General features: G+C 42.9%; 1 protein-coding gene across 1 annotated transcript in view; it reads left to right on the forward strand.

Annotated features, from left to right (window-relative positions):
- Nucleotides 1–255: 255 nt before the first annotated feature.
- LOC144114693 (nose resistant to fluoxetine protein 6-like) overlaps nucleotides 256–25373 on the forward strand; it is a 37682-nt gene continuing 12564 nt past the window's right edge. Inside the window, exons 1-7 of the mRNA XM_077648586.1 lie at nucleotides 256–592; nucleotides 16717–16925; nucleotides 19092–19206; nucleotides 19428–19512; nucleotides 19964–20046; nucleotides 23283–23465; nucleotides 24435–24528. Of these exons, the coding sequence (XP_077504712.1) occupies nucleotides 283–592; nucleotides 16717–16925; nucleotides 19092–19206; nucleotides 19428–19512; nucleotides 19964–20046; nucleotides 23283–23465; nucleotides 24435–24528 (1079 nt within the window). The 5' untranslated portion in view covers nucleotides 256–282. The remainder of the gene's footprint in view (nucleotides 593–16716; nucleotides 16926–19091; nucleotides 19207–19427; nucleotides 19513–19963; nucleotides 20047–23282; nucleotides 23466–24434; nucleotides 24529–25373) is intronic.

The raw sequence follows: 25373 nt of genomic DNA on the forward strand, positions 1-25373 counted from the left end.
CGAAAAGGGCCAGACAGCAGCTGAGCGCTAACGCAAGCATGACTTAAAGTGCTCGCGACGACACCTGCCGTTTGAATGCGCCCAGGGCTAGTATTTAAGGCTGCTGAAAATCTACCGTGAATTCAGGGGATGAAGTCGGCGTAGGGTTCGAGCTACGCTTGCACTGGAAGCCCAACAAGCGGAGACAAAACTGCACCGCGACGGAAAGCACGCCTATAGTGACCGGATAACCTCGAAAATCATCTCAGTCGTGCATTCAAGCTACACTGACTTCGAGCAACGATGCGATTATGCAGCCACATCGTTCTCGTCTCTCTTCTCTGCTCACCGATGCTTTCGGATGCGGCGGCAACGGCTAAGTCGGCAGAGGCCGCTGCTACGGCTACTCAACCCAGCGTGCAAAACCTTTCTACCGTGCAGCCCACGCCCGAGCTTGTGATGGCACTCAAGGGATTAGTGAATAGCATCTTGGGCAGCCCGAGCAGCCCTCTGTCCAGAAAGCTGATCGCGGCTGAAGTTTCACCCGACTGTTCTCTAGGGCTCGTGAACTTCGTGAGGGCTGTGCGGAACATGGAGCCCTGGGCATACAGATGTAAGACATCTTCGTTTTGTTGCTTTCTATCGCCCTTTTTTTAATCACGCTGTTTTTTTTTATTCTTTCTGTGTGCATGAGTAGAGGGGGGGGGGGGGGGGGTGTACTACTGAGTTGATGAACTGAACGCGGCATTGTGCATGCGAATAGAGGTGAGCACACTTGTCTAGAGCGCTCAAGCATAGCTTTGAGGAGGAAAGCACATTGAGTCTCGTGCAGATAGTAGTTGCGCACAAACGCAGCCCGATAGACATACAAATCACGCAGACGCTAGCTTTTTAGCACACAGAAAAGCAGCTGCACTAATAGTATTTCACGTCTTCCGCGCCGTAGTGCACTGCTCGAGCGCTCGAGACAAGCGCGCTCACTTCGCTAAATTTTAGTTCTGGTTGCAGTAACGTTGATATAATGACGACCATACACATGCAGTGTCCATAGTGTCCATCAAAGTCTTCGGTGTAGCGAGCACTGAAAATACCTTAGTAAAAGCGAATTGTGGGAAGGAAGTTTTGACACAGTTCAAAACAAAACGGCATCATAAAAGGATTTCTATAACCTTCACAGCATTCTTCATATTACTTTCATGACCTGCCGTCTTTTCGCAGCTAAATACATCCGACCTTGCACTTAGTCGGGTGGATTCAGAACTGCAGGCAAGTCATATTGCAATAAATGCATGTACGTATGTGCGCATCTATGTACGCACATACGTACATTATATTTGTCTGTGTACGTTGTAAGTGTTTGTCGACTTTTTCTGCTAATGCACGGACCTGTGGGCGGATGGACAGGGGCAGAATAGATCCTGAGCTTCCCACTTTGTGCCTTTTAAGCTTACGTTAGCAGTAACGTATTAAAGGGACTTGCGGTAGCATTGCAGAGCTGGATAGCTGGCATAGTAGACAGTAGTATAAATGGCACGTATTCATGGTCTATAAGCGCCAAAATGCGCTTCTGTCAAAACAGTCCCTCCTTCTTCGTCTTTGTAATGCGAAGGCATTACATGGCTCAGTTGTGTCCGCAAAATTTCTCAGCAAAACTTGTCCGCAAAATGTGTTCACACGATGACGTCCCTCCAGATGAATGAATGTGTAAAGGTTTAATGATAATGGGCAATAAATTAATGGTGTTATATGCCGTGATGAATAATAATGTCGTCACATTGTTAATTAGCAAACCAAAGGAAGAGATTGATTACTGTAATCAAAATGAGTTAATTCGTACATATGAAAATTGCTAAATGAAAACTATAACGTCATCACTAATTACTGATGGAAAGAGACGTGCGGCGCAAAACCGCGTGCCCTAAGCGACGACTCAGGTTTGAGCAACAGATATCGCCGGTGCCGAAGAAACCCTAGCGATGTCACCATTGGTTGACCTCAATGTGATGGCAGTCAAAGTTTTGAGCGACCGTTCGTCGCAGAGCATTCTGGGTGGTGTCGTAGCATTTCTTTTTGCATGTAGCTTACATGTTTTAGTGAAGTTGGAGGCTAGCTTGCGACAGGGGTTCGGACCACTGACATATGCACCTTCAATTGCATGCTTTTGCTTTGCTCAAAAAACATGATTTCACATTCCACCACTTTGATCTTAGCCAAAAGGCCGAGAAGCACGTAAGCTGACTTAAGTGCCCTCAGAATTTTGGAGCTGCTTGACCATGAGCTCTGAGCAAATTAAAGTTTTGCTTTGCATACATTGTGTATTACAAAGTATCGACTTCTTGCGTAAAAGGGTGTTATGATAATTAGTTTGTTCTTTAGGAATCTAGCACGCGCAGTCATTTAAACTGCGTACTGGAGCCGTATTCTATAAGGATCCTTTTGAAATGGATATTCATTTTCTGTTTCATTTGTTGCGGCGTCAACGTTAAGGCAGCATTATAATAAAGCAGCAAGCATCCGATCACGGAAATCACTATGTAGTAGGTTCCTACGTCCGCGATAGCCTCCAACTCTCGGTGCATGCGATACGCAGCCAATGGCGAGCTCCGGTCGCCAATGAGCCAATGGTCCAGTTACTTCCCACGGACGCTTGGAAGCCGCGGTGACGTCCCCTAACAACAGTGACAAAGGCAATAGGATGAAATGGATCAGAAATGGAAAGTGGGGCCCGCCGTGGTGGCTCAGTGGTTAGGGCGCTCGGCTACTGATCCGGAGTTCCCGGGTTCGAACCCGACCGCGGCGGCTGCGCTTTTATGGAGGCAAAACGCTAAGGCGCCCGTGTGCTGTGCGATGTCAGTGCACGTTAAATATCCCCAGGTGGTCGAAATTATTCTGGAGTCCTCCACTACGGCACATCTCTCTTCCTTTCTTCTTTCACTCCCTCCTTTATCCCTTCCCTTACGGCGCGGTTCAGTTTTCCGCCGATATATGAGACAGATACTGCGCCATTTCCTTTCCCCAAAAACCAATTAATATTATTAAATGGAAAATTGGCGATGAATACTTGAAGATTACGGCCTCTATTTGCGAGTCCCTAAACACAACGTTTTCAGTAGTTTCTTAACGGCTTGTAGTGCCACTGTAAAGTAAGCTGACTACCTGTTAAGACAGTTGCGAGAAACTGCAGTAAAGACACCCCATATAAAGCCTACGATAGGACGACGACTGGAATAAGACACCTGAAGCAGCACACAACACCACGAGCGCACAGTCTGTAACTGATATGAAAGCTCACACATTATGTGAAATACGTAATCTGACGTAGCTAGGAAACTGTATTTCGATGCAGAAGAAGAGCCACCGCTTTCTAGCAGTCGTGTCAGCTTCACACACTTCTGGTGGGCTTCATGTTAGGTTGTAGCATTTTTCTTGAGGGCTCTGCGATGCAGTTTCAGAATAACAATTGAAGCAACAATGTTTGCAAGTGCTTTGAACTGGGAAGTTCTTTTCCCGTCCAGAGTTAGCCCGAGAAAAGAGATGCGTGACCCCACTAACTGCACTGAGAGTCTTACTGGCCCGTTGCAACAATTAAGAAGGGCGCAATTGCGCGCGTTTTCAGGACTTTGTGATAGAGAGCCTTTCCGTGCTGAGGATTTCATTATAGACCATCGGCCTCGCGGACTTTTCGTTACACGGACTCCGCACGTGCACTTTTTGGTAGCCGCATATTTCAGTGCACGAGCTTTTCGATAGACAGATTCAGCACAAGCATGCATGTGCATGTTGCCGGCTTCACCACGTGCCGTGACTTCCGAGCTGAGCCAGAAATTCGCCGACACGTAGAGAGAGAGAGAGAGAGAGTTTATTGATAGGAAAGGCAGAGAGGTTGGCCTGAAAAATAAGTATCTGGCCTGCTACTCTACTCTGGGGGACGGAAAGAGGAGATAAAATGAAACATATAGTGACAATCTGTAGCTGCAGCATGCCATTTTTTTATTTCTTACTCCACAGGCGGCAGCCTTTTTCTTTAAATCAATTAAATATTGTCGTTGGCATCATAATTACTGCGTTGACCTCACCCAAATAAATCGTTTTACATGTTTATTTACACTATTTTTGTTCCATTAATCCACGCTCATTTACGCAGTGTTAATTAGATTGCACAAAAATCCACTGAAAAATTTACTAGCATCAGAAAGGTCATGTTTCAATCCTTCCGCGTGTCTTAAACAGAGCATCAGAAATCATAAACTCTTCATTGACGCAAAATCATGCACGGGAATGGGGCACAATCGGATCCTTAATAAAAAAGACGTATTGCTGCTGAAGAATTTAAGAAAACGTGAAAATGCAGGCATGTTTTACACGATTTTTCAGGGATAAGGAACAAATGAAGAAATTAAAAAAATTGCCGACACATGCACGAGATGTATTGTCTTTGCCAGAAGCAACCAGGCTAGACTGTCTGCTTCTCAGTTGTATATTGAAGCTGTTATGCCAGCCATCAAGCTCTAAATCTCTGTATGGTAAGGAGAACACTTGTCCTCACCTTCCGAGAACTTTTTTGATATTTAGGGAAGACGTAAGGGCTCTGCTATTCGAATGAGGCGCAAACCATGCAGCCTGGCTACTTTTGGCAACGGCTGTATCACTACTCTCGTGAACAGCCTCTCGAATCATTATACGAGAAGGGGTAAGGGGAAGCCTGCGCCAAGCGGTAAGAACTAAGGTAAATCGTTGCACCCTTGTCCGAGCGTCACATTTAATGATCCTTCATTTAGTGCGAACAAAAGATTTGGCGGACCGTCTTCCACAAATGGAACCGTGAACTTGAGCTGCGCGACTAATGGAGACACGGCTGACAGCGTCTGCTTGCCTATGCATAACGACGACAAGGAATCGGTGGAGCTTCATGGTCTCTGCAGAAGGCCAAGTGCGCATGCGACCTCGCATGGCTGCTTTCTTTTGATTTCGCCCAGGATCTGGATAGACGGTGACTGCGTTGTAAACAGTGGCCTGTCTGAAAAAAAAAAAGTTTTTTTCCCCTGTGGAAGGAGGATCTGAGCGGACTTGGCCGATACAAAGAACCTAAAAAAGAAAGATAAACTAGCCTGGCGTTGTACACAGGCTTTTTGCTCAGGTCTTCCGTTGTTTGGGTCTGCGTCATATATTAAAAGCCATCAACTTGGCTAGCGTGTAAGCGTTTCAAACAAACTTGAAGTTTACGCGTTTACGACAATGTTTGATCGTGTATTCCACATAATACGCAGTTAAATCTGTCCTTACTTTTGACCTGTGGGTGTAATAGCAACTCTGCACACTCCAATGCTGCAATATGTTATTATTTAATTGTACTTAGGTATAGCGTGAATGACTACGTAGGTGTTTCGCAAAGGAGAGGAAAAATGGTAGGGTTTTAAAGTAGTTAAACTAGGCAGACGTGCGAAAACATGTGTTTAGCCTGATTGGCTCACAGTTTTGTTTTGCTGGGTCATCGGCACGTCTGGCGATGATATTAGACTCATGTTAAGCTCTGATCGAGGTTAAACTGATCTGATCTGTTCGGGCCGCAGATGGAGGTTGATGAAGGCGACGATGTACAATGCACAGCGCGAGAGTGTGTATGTGTAGGCTTTTGCAGCTGTGGTCGGAAAGTACAACTTTCGCTCTAAAATGCATCTCAGGCTTTTTGTATAAATTATTTTTCAAAGTTTCATGTCACTCACACGTTACCACAAACTATTGATGACCTCCCGCCACCCCCTCCTCGCCCCGCCTAACAGAATGCAAAGACCAAATTCATAAATGAGCACATACCTACAGAAAACCAGAAATATCAGTCTTGCGCAAGGGCCACGTCTTCATGTGGCTCCACAAAATGATGTCGCTGTGTGAGCTCCTTTATTTCTTTTTTGTCGCGCTGTGCTTTGTGCAAAGAAAATCTGAATCACGATTTTCTTTTGAAAGCAAACATTTTTTTCATGAACACAGACGCTACGAGGGTCAATTATGCTAGAGATAAGCGATTCATTATTTCAGTCACGAGGAAGTAGTCTCTCTGGCGTCCTCAGAGCGGGCAGCTTCCTGGAACGGTAGACTCTTACGTCCTACGCAATAAAATAAAGCTGCAAGGTCGCATTATGCGCGCACCTCTGGGGTCCTTTGGAACCCCCGCAGCGCAAAACGTGTGACAAAACGTGCATCGTTTCACTAACGCCTCCCAACGCCGCATTTCAAGGGTAAAGGGCCGTAATTCAGTCGGTTTAACATCAGAAAACTCACGGAGACGGCTATAGCATCGACCTTGCACAAACGGCAATGGCTTCATCGCATTTTTTTTCAAGCTGCTACCAACGAGTAGAATTTTAGTTGTGGTTTTTATCTCATACACTCTTTTCAAGTAACAGCAATTCGTAATGGTATCAACACGTTTTGTCGAAATGATTAGCGCCATTTTTCCTGCTTATTGCCTGGTATACATTGACAGAGCAGCAAATAAACAGAAAGAGTTTGGATCATCGGCTGCATTGCAACGACGCATCGGTTGCATTGCATTTCGTCCTGGCTATCTCACAATTTTCCTACCTGTAGTTCACCACATCGTGTGGCACAGATTATAGCTGTAGGCCACATGGTGAAAAAGCATGACAAAGAAAGTTATGATGATTCGTAATCATTTCTGAGCCTTCTTTTTCAGCAACAACCTTTGAAAGTGGCGTGCAGCTTAGTATATTACCGAAAATTTTATGTTTGCTGTATTTTATCAAAGCTGAGGGGAAAGTGGCAATGAATTTAACATGACAGCCTAAAGCTTAATTTAGGTCTGTTATATTTCAAGCGCTCCTGCGCACGACACGTCTGCGCCATTGTGCTGACTGCTAGGAGATTCCACGTGGTGCTTTGAAATTGTTGTTGCTACTTACCTGGTTATTTCAGCATCCCTCTACTTATTTTGTTCTGATGTGGGTGTGTTCAGGTAAGGACCGCAATCAAGGCCCCATGACATATCTTGTTTTCAATTAGGTTTTTTTATGTGGCGGATGAATGTGTCGTCACAAAAGAATTAACTCTAGTTTTGCAAAAAACCTGTACTTTTCTCGGGAAAAAAATTTTTATTTCACAAGAGGGGTAAAATGTCGCTTTTGTGATTTTGCAAAATCGAAGGTGTGAGCACAGCAGAACCAAAAAAATATTTACAATGTGTGTATTTTTTTCACCCATTATATTGAAACATTTCTGCTGCGCAAAAATATATTTTGATTCATTGAATCTCGCAGCAAAAAAGAAACCAACATCGTATAATATGTTGTGTATGTCAAGAGGACCACTTTTCAGGACGATAATGTGACAAAAAAGAGTAAGAACATTAGACTGAAAGCTTTCCTCAGTTTGTCGGTCCCACTGCGAGCAAAAATTCATACTTCAAAACGAGTACATGTAAGTTGCGTTGCAGATTAGGTGTTGAAATCTTCAGGAACTCAAAAATCTCGAAAAACGGTCAATATTGATTCGATTTTTTTTAAAATCTGCTGATTTCTTTTAAATTTGGCTGGGTCCTCCTCGCAGTGCATGAAGGCGTGCTGTTGTAAAGACAGTGGGGTGGCACTTGCAGAAGAGTTGTAGTGTGGTGAGTTTGTTCGATTGTAGCCTACAGAGTGCGTGCAATTCGTGCTGGGGGAAGTGTTTAGAGAGAGGAGAGCGTTTTTGACGGTATGTCTGATACCTCAGGACGAGTTCGAGGTATGCGAGTTGGATTATGCATGTGGACTCGGTCGGTGAGGTGCTCGGTGTGGGAAGAAGGTCGCGAGCGTGTTAGTGGGTAGATTCGTTGCCGATGACCGACTGTTTCACCGGGGTACAGATAACTTTGGCATGTTCCTTTTCGATTTCCGACGTCAGGAGTAGTAAGGAGGCCGGCGTTTTATATGCGGCCTTGGAGGTAGAGGTTGGCAGGCTTCTTGGCAGTCTGTAAGGGTGTTTGCTCTTGGAATGGTGCTGATTTCGATGGCTATGATCGCTTATTTCGCATTCGTTGGTTTGGGGATGTAGATGGTGGCGCAGTTGACCAGCTTGCCGGTGGGCTTAGTAACTGTGATCGCCATGCAGTCTCCCACCGGTCCTGCCGAAGCGACGTAGAGGGTGTGCGGGTGCCCGTCCCATTCCTCGGAGGGGCGTTTGGTTCTTGCTGCTCGTATGTCCAGGTTATTAGTGCGAAAGCACTTATACGGTCACGAACACCGACCAAGAATCTTGTCCCTGTGCGTACGTTCACCGTACGCAGGTAGCTACGTACGATCTTGTGCCATTGCCTCGCAACCCGAGTTACTACCCGACCTTACCCGAGCTTACTTGAGTAACTCGGGTATAGTAACTCGAATTTCGGAGGAGCGTCGCGCCAGCTGCACGAGAAGTTGCTCGGGAAGACCAACATGGGTCGCACAATCCCTGCCGGTGGCTGTGATTGATAAACAGCCACCTGCTGCCAGTGAAGTGGCGCATCGCTTAACCGCTGCGCCAATGCGCTGGTAGTGGTATGAGGACTCGCCGCCATCTATGAGTGCTAAGTAGAGAATGACCAATTCTGCACATATGGTCATTTACCTACTGAGCATATCGCGTCATACGCTTAAGGCGGAAATTAAGTGTCTCTTCCAATTGAAAAATGAACACATGCTTTTGCACACCTACGTGGTTCAGCTACGTTGAACCCCTAACAATTTTTTGTTCGGATTCATGCGCTTTTGGTAGGTGGCGAACCTGGATGAGGAATCTGCTCTTCCATGGAATTTCATGGCTTCTGTCGGTGGGTTGTTGGATTCGGTATCCGTGCATGAACAGGAACTGTCTGCCTAGCTTTGTTGTCCTGTGTAAAGAAACTCCAGGATGTAATTTTGTTTAGTAATACCTGAGCCCGCTCCGGCTTCTACCTCAGCCTGTAACACGTGGCCAGCCATATGTGCCTTTTCACATCGAGGTACTGATATTCGCATTCGAAAAAGTCGCTGTCTTAAGAGAAAAGCGGATTTGAAAATTCGCCACAACATTGATTTTTATATAGTTATTGTACCACCTTTTACGCCTCGTTTTTTATGCTGTCCCGAAGTTTCATTGCCGAAATCAGCCGGAAAGTACTCTAAAAAAATTGCTTCGTAAACCGTGGCGTCTGCGCATTCCAGGGAAACACTCGGTCAATGGGCTTGTTTCTCCGTTGCAGTTTTCTGCCTAGATGCTCACCTTGGCTAGCAGATTTCTTCTCAACTGTTTCATATATTTTAACCTAGTTTATTTTGTTCCTCTCTTAGGACTGTAGGGCAGGTCAAGATATTTCTTATTTTGTAAATGTGTCAATTTTAAATTTATTGTATGGCTGCCGCGGTGGCTCATTGGTTATGGCGCTCGGCTGCTGACCGAAAACACGCCGGTTCAATCCCGGCCGCGGCGGTCGAATTTCGATGGAGGCGAAATGCTAGAGGCCTATGTACTGTGCGATGTGAGAGCACGTTAAATAACACCAGGTGGTTGAAATTTCCGGAGACCTTCACTACGGCGATCGGATCCTCATAGCCTGAGTCACTTTGGGACGTTAAACCCCCAAATTTAAACCTAAATTTATTGTATGAAATTTTCTTCTCTCTAGATATGTCAATGGACACTATATCACAAAAAGTCAAAACCAGAATTTGTGTTTTTCGAACAACATTTTATGAATGTCTTAACCAAAAAAAAAATTCTTAGAATGTTTAAACCTGTAGCACGTTAGTAGAAATGCAGTGAATATTTGCCACTTCTGCCACATTTTCTTAACTCTTCAGGCTTTCACAATGTTCAGAGGAAAAATATATATTAGAAAACAATTTTCTGGATATATAACAGTGAAAATTTGTGAGAGTGGTCATAAAATATTTTCTAATATATTATTTCTAATAGCGTTGCACTTAATAAAAATAGGGCTGAGAAAAATGCATAATTCCAAGGCATTTTCAGAGATCTTGGCAATATGGTAACTAAAATGCAGCTATATGCACTCAGTTCGACGCCGTAATAATGGCCGTTACTCTGTATAGCGGTCGATATCCAGTGATGGTAGCTCAACGAAATATTATGCATTTAATTTTATAGTTTGACAATATAATGCAACGCTCTATTCATGACAGAAAATTATTAGGTACTAAAGATCTTTCATCTAAATTGTAAAGAAAATCGGCGATGTGTGTTTTTTTTTCTTTTTTTTTTAGAGTCAGAGTTCAAGAAGAGTTCTCTAGAATTTTATATTACAGAAAGTTTCCGCACCCAATCACGAAAAACTTACCCTTCCGGATGTACGAATTTCCCCTTACGATAGTAGAAAGTACCGATAAATGCTGAGGAACATTTTCGCTCACAAGTATTAAGCTTCTTCTTGCCACATTATTGTCCTGAAAAATGTCCTTCTTAGCACACGTACAATTTTCAGCTATGTTACAGCATTTTTGCCGCGAAATTACACGAGCCGGAAAACGTTTTTGCACTGCTTCAAACAGGAACGTTTACACATAAATGTTAATGGGCTGTGTTGTGTTGGGTTTAATGGCACATTTTAACACATAAGTGATTAAAAATATTCACGTACAAAGAAATTGTATGTATGGTGCTGCTTGGGTCATAACTGTCGATTTTGCAAAAGTGTAAAAGCGACGTTTTCCAGCCTTGCGATATATGGTTTCTTCCAAGAAAACTACAGCGTTTTTTGCAAAGCTCAGGTCTGTTACTTTGTGTAGACACATATGCGCATCATATAAAAAAATTTAATCGAAAACAAATAAAATGAATTTGGGACCTCGATTACCGTCCTGATCTGTATACAACCCATATATACAAATATTAGGTTGGGCAACCTAAAAAGAATGAAAAATAATAAGCCCCTGCCGGTATATACAGGGTGCTTCACCTAAGACTTTACACAATTTTTAAAAATAGGCTTTTTGAGTTACAAGAACGCTTTTTTTCGGAATAGCATTGTCAGCGGTACAATACATCAGAATGCAGCTAAGACGTATTAATACTAAGCTGGTTAACTAGGCGTGTAGCCCCTATGTAATTAATATCCATATAAGTTTTTAGAATTTCAAAAACACGGTTACCCTCGGCGCTGTGGCCCAAAAAAATTTGACTATATCGCGCCAACATACGTGGTCTTTCGGGAAGCTTGCAGGCAAAGCAACCTCTCCAGTGCACGTAACTCGCCGAAGTAGCGAAAATTTGTTGCACCGCAGCGCCAAGGGTAACCGTGTTTTCGAAATTCTAAAACTGATATGTGTATTGATACTGATATGATATGGATATCAATGCTGATACGACATATAAGAAATACAGGATGCAAATAGGGCGTATGCTGTATTTATCAAGATCTTTCTAAAATGCTATAATGAACCCTTTCCTCTCCGTCAAAAAAAAAAAAAATCCCAAGAAATTTAGGAAACCTTGGATGACCAAATCTCTCTGTGAACGTATCCGCAAGAAAAATAAAATTTATCGCGAATTTCTTCACACCCGTGATATAACACTGTTTTACAAATTAAGGGCTTTAAGAAGCAAGCTAAACACCGACCTTAAATACACCAGAACCAATTACTATGTTCAGCGTTTCTCCAAAATACGCGATAATTACAGGAAATTCTGGAAAGAACTCGGCTACTTACTTGATAACAACGTGCCGTGTAATATTGATGAAATAATCACGCCCGATGGAAAACTTACTGGTTTTGACTTAGAAACAGCTATGAATGAGTTTTTTGTGAATGTAGCCGATTCTATTGCTGACAAACCTGACCATTATACCACATATCAAAACCTCATCACGCCCATACCGAATTCGTTAACGCTTACCACAACGACGCCTAATGAGGTGACCATGTTAATACGTAACATTTAAAACAACGTATCAGCTGGATACGATGACATAAACCTGTCCCCTTAAAGTATGTGTCCGCGTCTGCATCAGAAGTTCTAGCTCATATTATAAATCTCATGTTCACAACCGGTGTATTTCCGGACGACCTAAAGGTTGCTAGAGTTTGCCCGATTTACAAAGGTGGCGACAGAAACGAAATTACTAATTACAGACCCATTTCTGTACTGCCCATTTTGTCTAAAATATTTGAAGGCGCCATTAACTGCAGGCTACAAAATTTCTTCGCCAAATATAACATTATAAATGATTCGCAGTACGGGCTTTTGAAGAACAGGTCTACAAAAAAAGCGCTGCTAACAATTAAAGACAAAATTGTTGATTACATTGAAGCGAAAAACTACACGCTTGGTTTGTATTTAGAGTTTAAGAAAGCTTTTTACTGCGTTCATCATACTATTCTCCTCCATAAATTAAATTTTACGGTGTGCGTGGAATTTCTTCAGCCCTGTTTTCTATAACCGTTTTCAGTATGTCCACATTAACTAAGAAAAACTCAGAGAAGCTCCCCATCACACAAGCTGTGCCACAGGGCTCAATCTTAGGGCCACTCCTATCTATAACTTACATTAATGATATATGCAATATAACAGATTCAGCAGATATGGTAATGTATGCTGATGACACAAACATTTTTTTTAGTGATAGAGCTCTGTGCACACTTGAAGGGAACGCAAATGCATACCTAAATAACCTTCACCCCTGGTTGCAGACAAACAGACTGTTATTAAATCTTTCGAAGACGCACTAGATAATTTTCAGGCCTATTAACACTATAGAACGACATCTGCTTAATCTTTATTATGATAACACTACGATTGAAAGAGTTTCCAGTCACAAATTTCTTGGTGTTTGGTTTAGTGAGACACTGTCTTGGAATACACATATACTGAAACTTGCTTCCAGTCTGAGCAGAACAGTTGGCTGCCTTTACCGACTGGCAGGCATCATACGTACGTGGCTAAAGATATCAATGCATTATGCACTTTTTCACTCCAAGAACTGTTACTGCATTCTCGTCTGTGGAACTACAACTTCCGGTATTAAGAAAAATTACGATGCAAAATAAAGCACTGAGAGCAATTGGAAGATATCACGGCCGACCACAAAACCTCCGATCAATGCCACTGTTCATCAAACACAGCATTCTGAAGGCAGATCAGATATACTACTTCCGACTATTTCAACGTATTCACAAAACCGACAATACGCTTCCATTCCTGACAATTCTTCTACAACATATCACTTCAGAACGCAAAGAAACCTGGTTGCTAAAATCCGGTCTGATTACGGTAAACAGACACTACGCTGCCAAGTTCCTACAGCCATAAATAATTTACCGCCACCTCTTGACTTCAATTCTTCCCATCGTGGTCCAATGAGAACCTTAAACATTACTTAATAAGTAGTAACATTAATTTGTCATAATATATATCACTCGAGATTTCCTTGCAGTTACTGCGTGTATTCTATGAATCATGCTACTTTGTTTGATGCTTATGTGTTCTGATGAGTAAATCTTGGTTGTGTTGCCTGTTCTGTGAACCTTATGTAGAAAAGTGTGTGTTGCAAATTGTTGTTTGTGCATTATTGTGTTCCAATCTGCATATGCGTCCTCTTTTTTCTGAACTTGTACTACAAATAAGATTTTTTTTTCAATTTTTTTTGCCACTGCATTGCCAACTATATATGGGGCTGAGGCCTTCGACAGGCAAGTCAGCCTTTTGCCTCGGCTCCCCCTTTCCAGAGAAAGAAAACAAAATAGAATTGAATTGAATTACGGTGGGTTTCACGCCTCTTGTTATTAAAGGGGCTGCGAAACACCGCTTCAACGGATGCCGGTTACAGTTCAGATGGATTCTTTATGTCACACAGATGCTGACTCAAAAAGAATTACAAGAATCGGTGCATAGGAACGGGAGTTATTAAATTAAGAAATTTCAAAATACAAGCAAACAAAATGCTGCCCTCAACTCGATTTTCGTGCAGCTTCCCATTCCCATTTCACTCTCCCAATGACGACACTTAGTGCGACCAACAAAGCAGCCTATCAGAGCACGTGGGGGAAGTTTGCACTCCATGGTTGCCTGTTCTCTGTAACTCGTGCATGCCAAGGCTGCCAGCGCCGTTTGAATGGTTACAACAAACATGTGAAGGCCCAGCTGACCCAGCGATGCTTCATCGTCACGTCGACGGCGCAGAAGGGAACACTGATCAGTGACGTTCCCTTACTTATGGATCCGAACTCGAGCGCGAGATATTGCGACGGTGTGACAGCCTGCGCAAGATATCAGACCCATTTAGCATAGCGCGTACCACTACTGCTTGCCGCCAACCATCGCCCGCCGCTCCTAGCGCGCTGGTTGGTCACGGCGAGCAAGGAGCGCGCGCTGTTGACGGGAACGTGGCGCCACCGCCCGGTGATCCTCCACAAGCTGACGATGCGCACTCCCTGCTAAATGTGAAACGAACGCATCCATCCTTGAGACCGAAACGAACGCTTATAGAGCTTAATGGCTCGATCGGATCGATTCCGCAAAGCCACTCTCAGATACACAGAGAATCGCCATAAGTATTGAGTGCTAGGTCGTAGGATGTTTACAGAGAGGCGCAAAGTCCTTCGATGCAAAAAGTAGCCAGAGCCTCTGGTGGTGTATTTTTGTTTTACTTGCTTTACAGTGCTTTTCTCCGGGGCAAACAAGTTGGTTGTGTTAATGTAATATAAAGCACAAAAACTTGAGAAAACCTATCTCTAGTTAATAACACAATTTGCAGTATATTTACTCTTTGTCCAAGCTCCCACTAAGTGATGTCATATACGCCGCTAAAAACCGCCACTGTATGGTGACACCGTCAGCGCCACGAATTTGTTTTTGCGAGCTAATTAAAATATTAAAAACCGTAGTATAGGCGGTACGAACGATGCTAATAGCATCACTATTACTCATTCTATGCAACCAACAGGCAAAACAATGCACTGAAAATGTGTTTCGGGGCCCCTTTAAAACAGTAATAGTTAAAAAGTTAACTATTCAATATTAGTTAACCAGTGCGCTAGTTAGCACGTTCTAGTTGTATTCTGATGTACTACACGGCTGACAGTGCTATCCATGGTAGGCGAACAGCACTACAAAGGCGGGACAAAGGCAAGACAAAGGCAAGACAAAGGCGTCTTGCCTTTGTTGCGCTGTTCACCCACCATGAATGCTTACCAACTGGCCCAAATTTCAGCCTTAACAATGCTATGCCGAAAAAAGTGCTCTTCTAACACAAAAAGCCTATTTTTAAAAATTGTGTGCAGTCTCAGGTGAAACACCCTGTGTACTGTTTAAAACTGGCGCAGTGTGATACGATTTACTCTTGCGCAGATTCATTTGTCGAAGCTGCAACTCTGCTATGAAGTAAGTAGTAGTGCGGTCCTCCGAATTAATATATATCAAATGGAGTTATTTTATGGGCGCAGGAAAATGAGCACACAAGCACTTTTCCACTTTGCCGCCATAGAAACCCATAACATTTTGCGCAGTTTCCGGGTACCACAGTTGCTGAGAGTTCCGGCGCACCGGAACCGGTCAAGTAGTAAAGTCGGGCCTATGCTCGAAATAAATTAATAGAAAGAAGGAAAGGAAGGAACAAGGGACGCGAGAAAAATTACGACCGAAAGAAAAGGAAAGTTAAAGAAAGAAATGTATTCAAGAAGGTTCAAAGTGCTGTGACAAATCACATCCTCTCGTACAGATTCCTCTCTTCAGTCCCACATTACACTGTTAACCTGTTAACATCCTGAACTATTGCCTCGCATTCATAAGAAGCTGAAGCGTGAAGTGCCGAAATTCGAAACTATGAGCGGCACGGTGGCCTACACAGTTTGTGCAGACCCATTTGCGGACAAATTGCCCGACAATGAAAAATTGTAAAGTTCGGATGAATATGCAGCCTCCGACCTTACGTCCAGCACACAAAAACAAGCTATCTATTTAAAACATATTTCATCCTTTTCTCCTGACATAAGGAGCGGCATAAATTTTCATAATATATTTTACGCCCGCCTCCGAAGTAAAATTTGTGGGCAAGCTATATCTAATAAACACGGACCTGAGGATAAACAGTTGAGAGCTATTCTTAACAGTGTCACAGCTAATAACGGAAATAAAAGCGAGCTCATCCCATGAAACACGTATCACTTTAGAGAATAACCCTGTCCAACCTACACATTCGTTATAAATAAACAGCCTAACGCTCATTGCCTCCTTAACACAAAAGAATGCAGTTGTGATATGCTTTCCTGAAGTCTCGTTGACATCCCAAAATCACCGGCTCGGAATGTGAAGAAATGGCACTGAAAGCTCAGAAAGGTGCATTAGCTTGAATGAAGGAGGGTTGCCTTGAGGTAGTGCGTAACATTTTGTGTAAAGTTTAGCATGACAGTTTATTCCGGCGAAACTTAACTCAGCCTATGTTAAGTTAAATTGTGTACTGTGAACCAAAATTAGGTTACTATATTTGTTAGGAAAACCACCTCAAAACAAGCAACAGCACTCAAAATGTATCTGGTGGTTAAAGTAGTGCTTCCCTGGTCCTTAATGAGGGTTGGCGAGCCTTAGAAAGGGATAGCGCGAAGTAGAGCCTGACCAAAAGACATACAAAGGTATATAATTCCAGAAAAGACAATTGCATGATAAACGCGCCTCTCTTGAAGTCATGTTGGAGATGTATGTAGCGTCAGCCCGCTTCACTCAGGTGGGTCGGACAACTAAGCACTGACTCTTGTGTTTGTCACCTTTTTTATTCAGTGATAGATGCCACAGGCAAATATCCCACCGGATTGTTCCAAGGTACTCTGTCTGACGTTGGAGCTTTCGATGAATGTATCGAGACGGTTGTGCGGGATCACTACGGAAGAGAAACTGTACGAGCCCATTACTGCAACGTGTACCTGGACGGCAACGCCACTGACGTGCTCCGGTATTTGACACCGGCAATAACTCTGTCCCACCCACGGGTGAGCAGTAGATTGCCTGGCGCATGGCCAGTGTGCAAAAATTGTGGTTGTGCTGGCTCGCTTATGACGATACTTTATTTGTAAAACCCTTGTGTGTAATAACACGTTAAAGGGTAGGCAGAGGTCCTTCTCGAACATTTTAAACACCAAGCTTTCGTGGTTTCGTTATTGAAAGCAATCCGTCTTATTGACCAAAGAGTACATCTTGATGGTTTTTGTCTACTAAGCCTAGTGAATCCGTTTTGTAATGTCTTTAAGTGTACAGCTCTTTGTCGGGTTTATTGTAACTGAAATCAAGCCAATAAGAAGCCTGCAAAATATTTATTGTGTTTAAGCTATTATTTAAAAACTAATGAAATATGGGATAAAGCTCTCATCTTCTTGCGGCACGGTTTCGATTATTCTTCACCCGACTTTACAAACTTTTCCCGAAGTGTCCAGAGCTGTTTTTGCTAAGTTATTGTGTAGGCTAGATTTAAAATCCTTGCTGGGCATTATAGTAGCCCCATTTAGTGTCTAGAAAAATAGGAACGCTTTTTAGAAACAAAGACGGACATCGCGAAGTTCTATGGTGCTCCTGGGAACTGCTGTCTGGTGCTGTAACTTTTTTCTTCTCTCACGCAGTGGAATGTTGTACTAAAGGACAATGTACATGAATTTTCAGGGCGGAAGCTGCTTTCGGGTGGTAAAGAAGCTAATTAGTTTGGCATGAGTGCGTCTTATTGAAGAATTCGATTTAAACTAATCCATCATGAAACTGTGCGCATCGCGTGAATTCTTGTAAGAATTCGCGTAAAAGTTTTTAAGCCATTCATGTTATTTTTGTGAAATAATGGGTTAGAAATACGCACGCACTAATTTCCAGATTTTCCTTAATAGTAGAACATAATGCGGCTTAAATGATCATTCTATACACTGTGCAATATAACGTAAGCTGGTGTTATTCCAGCATTTTGACTTCCCGCATTTTTTTTAAAGAGTCCACGCCCTATTGGTCGACATGTACGACCAGCCAAAGTTTAATAGCACTGCGGCGCAGCAAGCGAAACTTAATCCTAAAAAGAAAACACATGGCATGAAGGAAAATTATGCTCGTCATGTACACACAATTCTGAAGCTAAAGTAACCTACGTCGTACCTGAAAATAACCACAGTAGTAAGGTGTTACGGCTTCAAATATATACCGCCCTGCTCATCCCAATGGCTATTGGAAGTTATCGTCAAGAGAAAAAGTTGGACCGACTGGAATGTTAAAGCCCTCACAAGTGAACGATGATGTACTTTTAATCACTAAAATTTGGCTAATGGCAGCATAACACGGTCCGCACTGTCAAAATATTATCAACGTTGGCTCTTGATGGAGTGTCATTTTAGTTATCGCATGCGTGGCTACCAGACTTGGTGAAGTCACTGAGCCGAATTAGTCGGAAACGGTACATTATCATCATCCTTAGCATGCTGACTACGCCCACTGCAGAGTAAAGGCATTTCCCATATCTATCCACTTAACCCTGTCATGTGCCACCCGCGGCCTCCTTATTCCCGCATACTTCTTGATCTCATCCGCCCTACTAACTTTCAGCCGTCCCCTGCTGCGCCCGCCTTCTCTTGAAATCCAATACATCCTCAATTTAGGTTGAACCCGTTTCGTTAGCCTCGACGTTTCTGCCCCGCAGGTGAGTACCGGTGCGAACAGATCTGACACCTTTAGCCCTTGATTTGCAGATTTCATCTGAGCTTTCTACAATGTCGCCAACTTTTAGTGGCACAGGGTATACATGACATGAAGTAAAGTGGGGGCCCTTTGGAATCAACGGCATATTATGGCAAGCAATAATGTAGTGTTTTTGTCAGAACTGAGCACGATCCATTTCAACTTTGAACTAGACGGCTATATTTCTCGATTTCCTGTCGAAGTATCGCCAGTATTTATTGAACACTCATTTCCATCGATTGTATTCTTAAGCCCAACGAAACATTGGATCCAGGTAAATGCTACCAGGTTTGTGGTCTACATCTGCGGAAACTCTCGCAATTCAGGAACAGAGAATCCGCGCATTTATCTTCTGGCTTATGTAAAATATTACCATGTTCAAAGGTCAATTTGTGAAACTAATCGAATCAGAATTGCTTCGAAATAATACCATCTCGTTTTTAAATCTGCAGGCAATAGACTTTGCACTTGAAAGTGGCAACAACAGGTTTGTCGAAGGTGTGCGCATCGGAATTTGCTTCATTAGCGACTGCCGTGACAGCGACATTCAAAGCCTACTAGAAGCATGTGAGTATCAGTTAAGTTGGTATGCGTCGCGAAGATTTTGCCGGCGGAAATACGCATCACATGCCTGCTTTAGAACATATCCGCTGTACGCGCAATAAAAATTAGCAGGAAAGATCGCAACTCAATTTTGACATCTTGATAAACAAGGAAACAGAAGTCATAAAAATACTGCTACTCAGCTTATGGAAACTTCACTCATGGTCCTCTCATATCTTTTGCAGTGGTAGAAGGAGCGATTCAGCTCAACGTCAAAGACTGCGTGACAAGCCTGAACACTCCGATGAGCAAGACACAGAGAGCCATCGCGTGGGAAAATTTTTCTTATTACCCATGTTCTTGAGTTTTCGCACACTTTTTTTCTGTTTATTGCAGATACTTGGGATGCAAGTCAATATGATACCTGCAAATTCAGCGATAAATTGATCGTACATGATTTCAGAGACCACAAGAATATTTCATTTTCTTGCTAGTGAAGTGACTGTGTTCAGTTTAGTCAGCTAGATACACATAGGGCTTTCACTTCTCTAGTCTTCCGGTTTCATTTCAGGAAAATCGGATCTATACAGAACTGTAATCCGCCATGTGCAGTACAGGGCATCATAAGGAAAAGGAAATAAGTAGATCTCTTTGCGCGAAACAGGAATTATACCCACCGAATACAAAAACAAAAAATGAACAGCGCAGGGAGCATCGCTGGTCTCAGTGCAAGAGAAAGATACGTTTAGTCGGTCTTCATTCGTTACTTTCTCTTTTGCAGTGCCTTGCTTGGCGTCCTCGTCGCAACGATTTGCGTGAGCAGCGGCATTGACATCTACATAAGCCGTGTTAAAGCAAACAGAAGTAAGTTTGACGCGTGCAAGTCTATTTGGAAGAGTCGTGTAGTAAGTAACCCAGAAAAAAAACGAAACGTTATGCTGGTTTATTTGCCAGGAATGAGGCTTACCTTCGGTTTTAGAATTACGTGACAAAACTGCTTTCTACACACAAAGTGAGCAAGGACAGGGAAAGCCTCAGGGTCAACGTTTCTGCAAGAGGATTTGTGTTCGTCGGGCAAAGCGTTCATCATTGGCAGAGTTTAAATAGGGCCTTCACTCTGAGGAGGAAGGATCGGTGAAGGGGAGGAGGGCATGATTTTGGGAGGGTGTTAGGATGGGGAGTGTTAATCTTGCCGTGCGTACATGTGCCGCAAATGCAGTGCATCGTGGCAAGCACGCAAGAGAGCAGCCTAAGGCCGCTGTAGTTTCCCTTCAGCGTGAACGGCGCTGCGTGAATTGAGATGAACAATTCCGTCTTTTCTGCAATTCTTACGAGAAGCACCTAGTTAACAAACATCAATATGAATTTAAACAATAGTAAAAGGCAATAATAACTAAACGCCTTCCTGAACCCAGACAGCACCGAATTCCCTAAACAGAAGAGTATTTAAAAAACTCTAAACGCAGCAGAACCGAGCTAACTGCAGGTCAGTGGGAAAAGCTTTTTACCTGCACTGGATATAAATGGTCAAATGATGATGATCAAATACAAAAGCCTTTTAACCCAGTTTATGGACATGTTGCCAGTGCTTCAAGAAACACAGATAACAGTGCACGAAACGCAGACTGCGCCGAACACTAGGCATATGTTAATACTTGACGCAACAGATTCATTCTTGCGCAAGCCCATGCACTGTTTGCAGAGGAAGAAAGATCAAGCCCACACGCGCTCACAGAAGCAGACAAAAGGGGATGAAAGAAAAAACGAAGCAGCGCATTCTTTTGTTTGTTTTTTTGCGCAGGATCGGACACTATAGTAGCAACAAAGAAGGCGTTAACGGAAATAACAAGCTTATGAAGTGACCTAGGCACGCACTTCACGCTGTCATTCAAGAAGGGTATCTTTAAGACGGCCCTACTAAGGAACGTGCGCTAAGTGAGAGAGTGGGAAAGAGGTGAACAGCTGGACAAGAAGATCATTATTTTGTGACCACGAAAGATGACAAGCTGTTGAATGCCTCCTGTTCTAAATCGTAAATTGTGAGGTTTAACCTTTTGAAGCATTTCAGGCTATGAGGGGTGCTGTACTGGAGGACTCCGGATTAATTTAAACCACCTGGGCATCTTTAACATGCACTGACATTGCACAGCACATGGGAGTTTTTGTATTTCCCCTTCATCGAAATACGCCCGCCGCGGCTGGGATCGAATTGGTGACATTGGTTTCTGCAGCTATCGCCAAAGCCACTGCCACCGTGGCGGGTCGCCTCCCACTCTATTAGCGGCTATGAGCAGTAAGCATGAAGGTTTAGTAAAGGAAACACAAATTGGCAGAATGAAAGGAAAACTGAACATTCTAACCAAGAAGACTTTTTGTCTCTGCGCATGCGACATAGTTGCAGAATTTGCAAATAAATAAAGAATTCATGTGTCAAATCATTTAGCTCGAAATCGGAGTGCATGTCAAGTCGGATTGAATCACAATATATAGCGCGATCAATAAATCAAGGTACGGGTATTCTACCACCACAGTTAAAATTTTTGATTTGATGCGCTCGCTTTTGTGCCTCCTTTAGCGTGTACACTTGATATGAGTTCCCAAAAAAATTATAATAATGGCACTGACAAAAATAACAATTTAAAAGTTACGGAGCCATTTCTAGGCAGATGGAAGCTGGGTGAGCTAGTCGTCCTGTGGAACATTCACTTTTGAGTAACTGGTAACGGCAACTATCGCGCTTAACCTTCAAGCTGCAAAACTCAAGCTGTTTCAAAGACCAGGCATTAATTGTGCAGGGAGATTTTTGTTTCAGTGCGACGACGCCCGCACCCAAATGTAATGTTTCAACTAGACAGTAAACTGTCTAGTGCAATACATTAAAATAGTACAATAGTATGGTGGACTATCGCGGTATTGTTCACCATATGCTACCTTTCGCATGGCGGCGAATTGCGTGACATGTCACAGTGCTTTGGGGAACATTGATCATTGCGTCCTGTCCCAAATTTTGTTTAGTTTTTGTTAAGAAGCCTCTAAACTTCAGAGATAGTGGCGAGGTGAAGCGTTTTTTTTTTTTTTGCGCAGACTGGTAATTAATCGTAGTGGGCATAAATTTTGCCTCCATTATACGTTTCAAAGTCGATTTACAGTAGCTAAAAATTATTTCCTGTGTAAAGCAGATAATGGGCTTCCCACGCAGAGCAAATGTTTGTGACATCTTTAAAAGTCTCTGTTTTGGGGCGGCTTCAACTGATTACATAATCTCAGGCTAAAAGTATTAGCGTCAAACTGTACGGTTAACGGCTATCCGAGGAGGTTTTAAAAATGTTACATGAAGCAGTGATTATGAAAAATTAAAACGGCATCCTTTTCTTCCATACTTTATCATTAGGTGCACTGTTGTTTCCTGAGAACAGTCTCAAGATATTGCGCTGTTAAAACTAGCTATTAAACTTTATTGCAATAAACATACGTGCTTTCCCGTGCTCCACGAATTCTCTAGGTCATTGCAATGCTGCGGCATCAAGTTCCTACAACCCAATGCGCCTCATCCCTTTCGCCACATTGAAGATGCAAAGGCATTAATCAATAGCCATCTCTAAAACAAGATAATAGCTTATCTGGGTATGTAAACACTACTTTTCGGTTTCGCATAGCTATAGAGTTTAGAATGTGCAAAGTCTGCGTGCGCGTGTAAAACTTCAATTTAGAGTTTACGTTAGCTCTTAAATAAGAACATGGCGGTTGTTTTACGATTTTTTGTCGCCAATGCCCCTAACGGCGCCCTGTTGTGGTTACAGCCGAGATTTGACAGCGGAACCGAAGCAGATTATGACGACCATGAACTGCTTAAATGCATCCCCTTTTTGGCTTTGCGACCGCGGGCGGGTCAATTAATAATGAATTTAAAGAATTAATTTTGTGCTCCATCTAACTTTAAGGGCCATACATTATATCTCACCTCTCCACTGCCCTCCACGGCTTAGATGATTCGCCCCCCTCTTTCTAAGGATACGGTTAAAGCTCAATAGAGTTATAAAGAATTCCAGACATCCAGTAACGGCAGATACAGCGCATCTTTTGTCTCACTCTATTCGCAGGCTTTTTTGCCAAAGTTGTGACATCATTTTCTGTGCGAGGAAACTTGGAGATTCTACTCGACGTTGCCAAGGACCCGGACTCTGATGCCTACACATACAAATTTTTTCATGGCCTGCGATTTTTCAGCATGTTCATGATCGTCATTGGACACTCATATAATATTTTTGATTTCATCAATACATGTGAGTATTCATGCGATTTCTGATGGAAAGCTGACATTGCAGATTTGCATTTCCAGAGTTTTTTGCATTACAAGTTAGATTTTTTATGACATATATACTCTGCTATAGCGTACTTTTTGTAACGCCAGGGTGAGGGGTCCGAAAAAATATCAGAACCACTAAAAATGCCATTTCAAGGCTTTCTTCAAGGCCACTTATTATTGTGTACTTATATATGTGCTATATTAAGGAAAGATGCTTTTTTTCAAGAACGCGCCGCTGTTTTGTCCGCTGTTTTTTTTTTTCGCTCAAACATGAAACAAACAAGCAGCTAGCTCACCTCACTATTCTTACGTCATAAACATAGTACTATTAACAGGGAAGCTAATACAAGAGCAAAGTAGTCCTGAAGTCAGCACGTGAAATGAGAAGCAAAAACGACCATTATCGGCCTAGAATACGGCACCTCAAAAATGAGCCAGACAAAGTTTGGGTCCTGTTTTTAGTGTTGAATTATTCACATTTCCACCCTGGGATGAACTCAAGTGCTCGTAGCAGCAACGACGAAACAAGTGAGCTTTCGCACGTCTCAAGCTTATCTAGTGGTACGCCTTAGCAGTAAAAAAAAACCACGTGAACTTACTTTTGAAAAGCACTGTCTACCGACGGACTAAGTACTCACTCGAGTACTGCTGTCATAATTGGTTTTACGATTGCTAGTTTCAGATCACTTCAAGTCTGACCAATGTGCGGTACTCTTCTCATCAGTTTCGTTATGGAACTTTAGAAATTAGCGAGCAAGGCACAGACTCATCAGACCCGAATAAAAGGGCGAACACGAGTACCATTTGTGGCGTTTAATTTTTTCTAGACCTCTGACAACGTTTTAAGCAACTGTGTTCGTACGCAAGAGCAAAAAGCGTTCTTTAAAGGACGTAAGCCTTACTATGTTAAAGTATTATGCATGTTTTTTGTACCTTTCTTTTGCAGCTCGAATGGTGAACGCTCTGCATTACGCAGACAACATCAGCTTCTCTCTGATCATGACTGGATATTTGAGTGTAGACGTTTTCTTTTTCTTAAGGTAAGAATTTAATGAATGCTTCGGATTTTGGCAGACCCTGAAATAAAAAATTTCTGACAAGTGCAGCCAAGGCTTGAAAAAAAAAATCTTGACTTGAAACAAAAATGAAAGGCCGGGCCAGGCTGCTGCGAAGTCATACTCACAAGACCTGCAGCAGTTATTAAGGAGAAAGCCTTTAATGGCTCATACTTGCGGTCGAGATCCTGTCCGTCCGTTACATCGCCAACCGGAAGTCACGACAACGGAAGTGACGTCACACCGTCCGCCCGTCCGTTACGCTCTTTAACTCGATAAGAAAAAAAAAACATTTGTGCACGATTGGATTCGAACTATCAGCCTTCCGCTCCGCATCCGAGCGTGCTAACGACTACGTTACTTCCTGCCAACGCATATGTAGTTCTCCTTCTCTAGGACGCTGGAAAGTGTTTGCGGAAATGCGTCGGATCAGACGGATGCCTCCCAAACGCCCTCCAGTGTCTCCAGCAATTAAGATACCCAAACAATTGTGAACTTAATATGTTAACCACACATCAGTGACACAAGAAGCAACACCGCGCTAAAGGCTTTCGCCTCACCGCACTTTAGGTTAACAAAGTGCCCCCCTAAATTTTTTTTCTTCGCCAGCTGAGCGCCAGAAGAAACACCCGATATCGCATATTCATCGGTTTAGCTTCACCTTATTTCCTCAAAGTACGCGTGTTTATCGATTTCAAGTGTTATATATTTTTGGCAATTCTGTCAGATTTATCGGCGGATGCAAAACTAAGCTCTGTCATCCTACTTATCGCTGAGCTGCGCGTACCATGCATAATGATTTAGCATACTAGAACTTGCAGTAGCAGATA

The sequence above is a fragment of the Amblyomma americanum genome, chromosome 1 (genome assembly GCF_052857255.1).
Source record: "Amblyomma americanum isolate KBUSLIRL-KWMA chromosome 1, ASM5285725v1, whole genome shotgun sequence".
Lineage (NCBI taxonomy): Eukaryota > Metazoa > Arthropoda > Arachnida > Ixodida > Ixodidae > Amblyomma > Amblyomma americanum.